Source organism: Diaphorina citri, unplaced genomic scaffold (assembly GCF_000475195.1).
Source record: "Diaphorina citri unplaced genomic scaffold, Diaci psyllid genome assembly version 1.1 scaffold5247, whole genome shotgun sequence".
Classification (NCBI taxonomy): Eukaryota; Metazoa; Arthropoda; class Insecta; order Hemiptera; family Psyllidae; genus Diaphorina; species Diaphorina citri.
Genome location: NW_007382623.1, coordinates 1 through 2,031, shown reverse-complemented (window position 1 = coordinate 2,031; position 2,031 = coordinate 1). Strand labels below are relative to the sequence as shown.

Below are 2,031 nucleotides of genomic sequence, written 5' to 3'. Positions count from 1 at the left end.
TTTTGAAATAAGGATAATTGCATACACCCTGAAGAGTAACTGTTAGTTGTGGATTAGAATTCCACACATAGGGACTGCCGCTAGGGGGTCAATCCTACTATGTTTTATGCGGGACCGTGTCACGCTTGACAAGTCCAAACTCGACGTCTTCCGACGGCCGACGATGTAACGCTTAAGAGCGTGTTATAATTACTAACGGGTTACCAACAGTGTATGAAGCGCGACCGCGCGATAGCGCAGCACGGGGCGCTCGCGGGTGCGTAATAAAATATGTAATAAGGCAGCCCTCGCGAACGCGAGTAGGTTCTGCCCTATTGGAATAATGAGCGTGATGCTAAAAGGGGAGAACGGATTAGTATAGGTGTGTGATATTAGTATAGTACACTAGGCAGCAGGCAAAGGGGCTGAGACTTTCCTCGAGGGGCACACGGGTCGAGCGCGGCCAAGGAAATATAGGGGGAAAAGGGTTATGAGTGGTAAAAAATAAGAGAGGAGACACTCACCCGGGATAGGACGCGGCGCCTTCGGACGTTGCTTTTATGCGTCCTATTGACCCTGGTCTTGGATTCCGTGGGATTGGTAGCAGCGTTAACGGGAGTGTCCATGGTGTTGGTTTGGATAGATTTCACTTGATATATTGCATACATGTTTAATTACAATTGTGAAATTTGTACTATTTAATTTTCAATATTCCTTCAATATTGAATTCACAATATGTATAACTCAACTCCCATTAAATATTTCTTCTTTTATTATTTAAATTTAAATATTTCATCAATATTCCAGTAAGGTTGAATTCACAATATGTAACATTAAACTGCCTTAAAATATTTATTTATACAATATTGTGGTTGATTTTTAAATACGAATGGCTGCGTGGGTATGGATATAAATGCATATAGATAATCCAGTGCCAGCCATTGTAAGTAAAATATGAAATACCTAACCAAAGTAAAACTGACAGAAGAAAGCAGCAAATTTAACTGTGTTTTGGAACCTTTTGCAAATTTTTAAATGACTTACCAAGTCCCTGTCATTGGTTTCAGATTCTAGCAAAGTGTTGAATGCTTGCACTTCTTCCATAGTCTTCAATGGTAGAAGGGCTACAAGAGATTGCAAAGAACTGCTGCTGCTATTACTACTACTGCTTCCTGTTGTTGAGATCTTAGAACTTAGGTTGGTGACTACTTCCAGAATTCTATTTTGTGTAACAAGAGGAGAAGATACTTTGGCTGGAACACAATACAAACATAGGAAGGAATAAGAAACCTTGGTTATGTCTCTCTTTTTTTGTAGTACATTGTGCCAGTATCAACTTATCAAGCAAGTACTAAGATGCACGGAATGTAAAACAAGAATGGATAGAAAGTTTTTTGACAGGAAGAATAATAAATGTAAAAATAGGAAATTGTAAATCAGTCCATATGAACATAGATATAGGAATACCACAAGGAAATAATCTAGGGCCAGACTTATTCAATGTTGTAATCAATGATATGCCTGAACATGTAAAATCAGAAGAAATCATTGGTATATACGCAGATGATATCAATGCAACAATAACTGGGAAAAATATCGAAGAAATTAAAAGGAAAGGCATGAAAACAATGCAAGAGATTCGTAGATTCGTAGTAGCTTAACCCATCCTTTAGGGCTGTTCGGGAACATATTACCCTGATGGACAACGCCTGACATTTGCTAATAAGTCTAATAACTATGAACAGGACCGTGTGGGGTGAGCCATTTTTTTCCCTTCATCCATCATCCTGATACATCACTCGTTAGCGGAAAAAAAAGCTCACAGCATGCGACTATTTATAATACGGTGACATTGGTGACCAGAATAATTCACATTAGGAAACTCTAAATTAATTTTGTCCACGTTCCGTTAAAATTTCGCACTTTCCATTTCCCACCTCGCGAAAGTTGTGACGTAATATTACAGAAGAAAAGCTTTACGGAACCATTATAATAGTTATTCTGACGTCAAAATTTTGCGACATGTGAATGTTGTAAAGATGCTTTCAGGAA

At 38.6% G+C, this 2,031-nt stretch overlaps 1 protein-coding gene across 1 annotated transcript in view; it reads right to left on the bottom strand.

The window, feature by feature from the left end:
• LOC103521445 (probable glucuronosyltransferase Os06g0687900) overlaps nucleotides 1-1,232 on the bottom strand; it is a gene marked incomplete at its 5' end in the record, with an annotated part of 6,404 nt that extends 5,172 nt beyond the window's left edge. Inside the window, one exon of the mRNA XM_017448815.2 lies at nucleotides 1,024-1,232. Coding sequence (XP_017304304.2) covers nucleotides 1,024-1,232 — 209 coding nt within the window. The remainder of the gene's footprint in view (nucleotides 1-1,023) is intronic.
• Nucleotides 1,233-2,031: the final 799 nt, after the last annotated feature.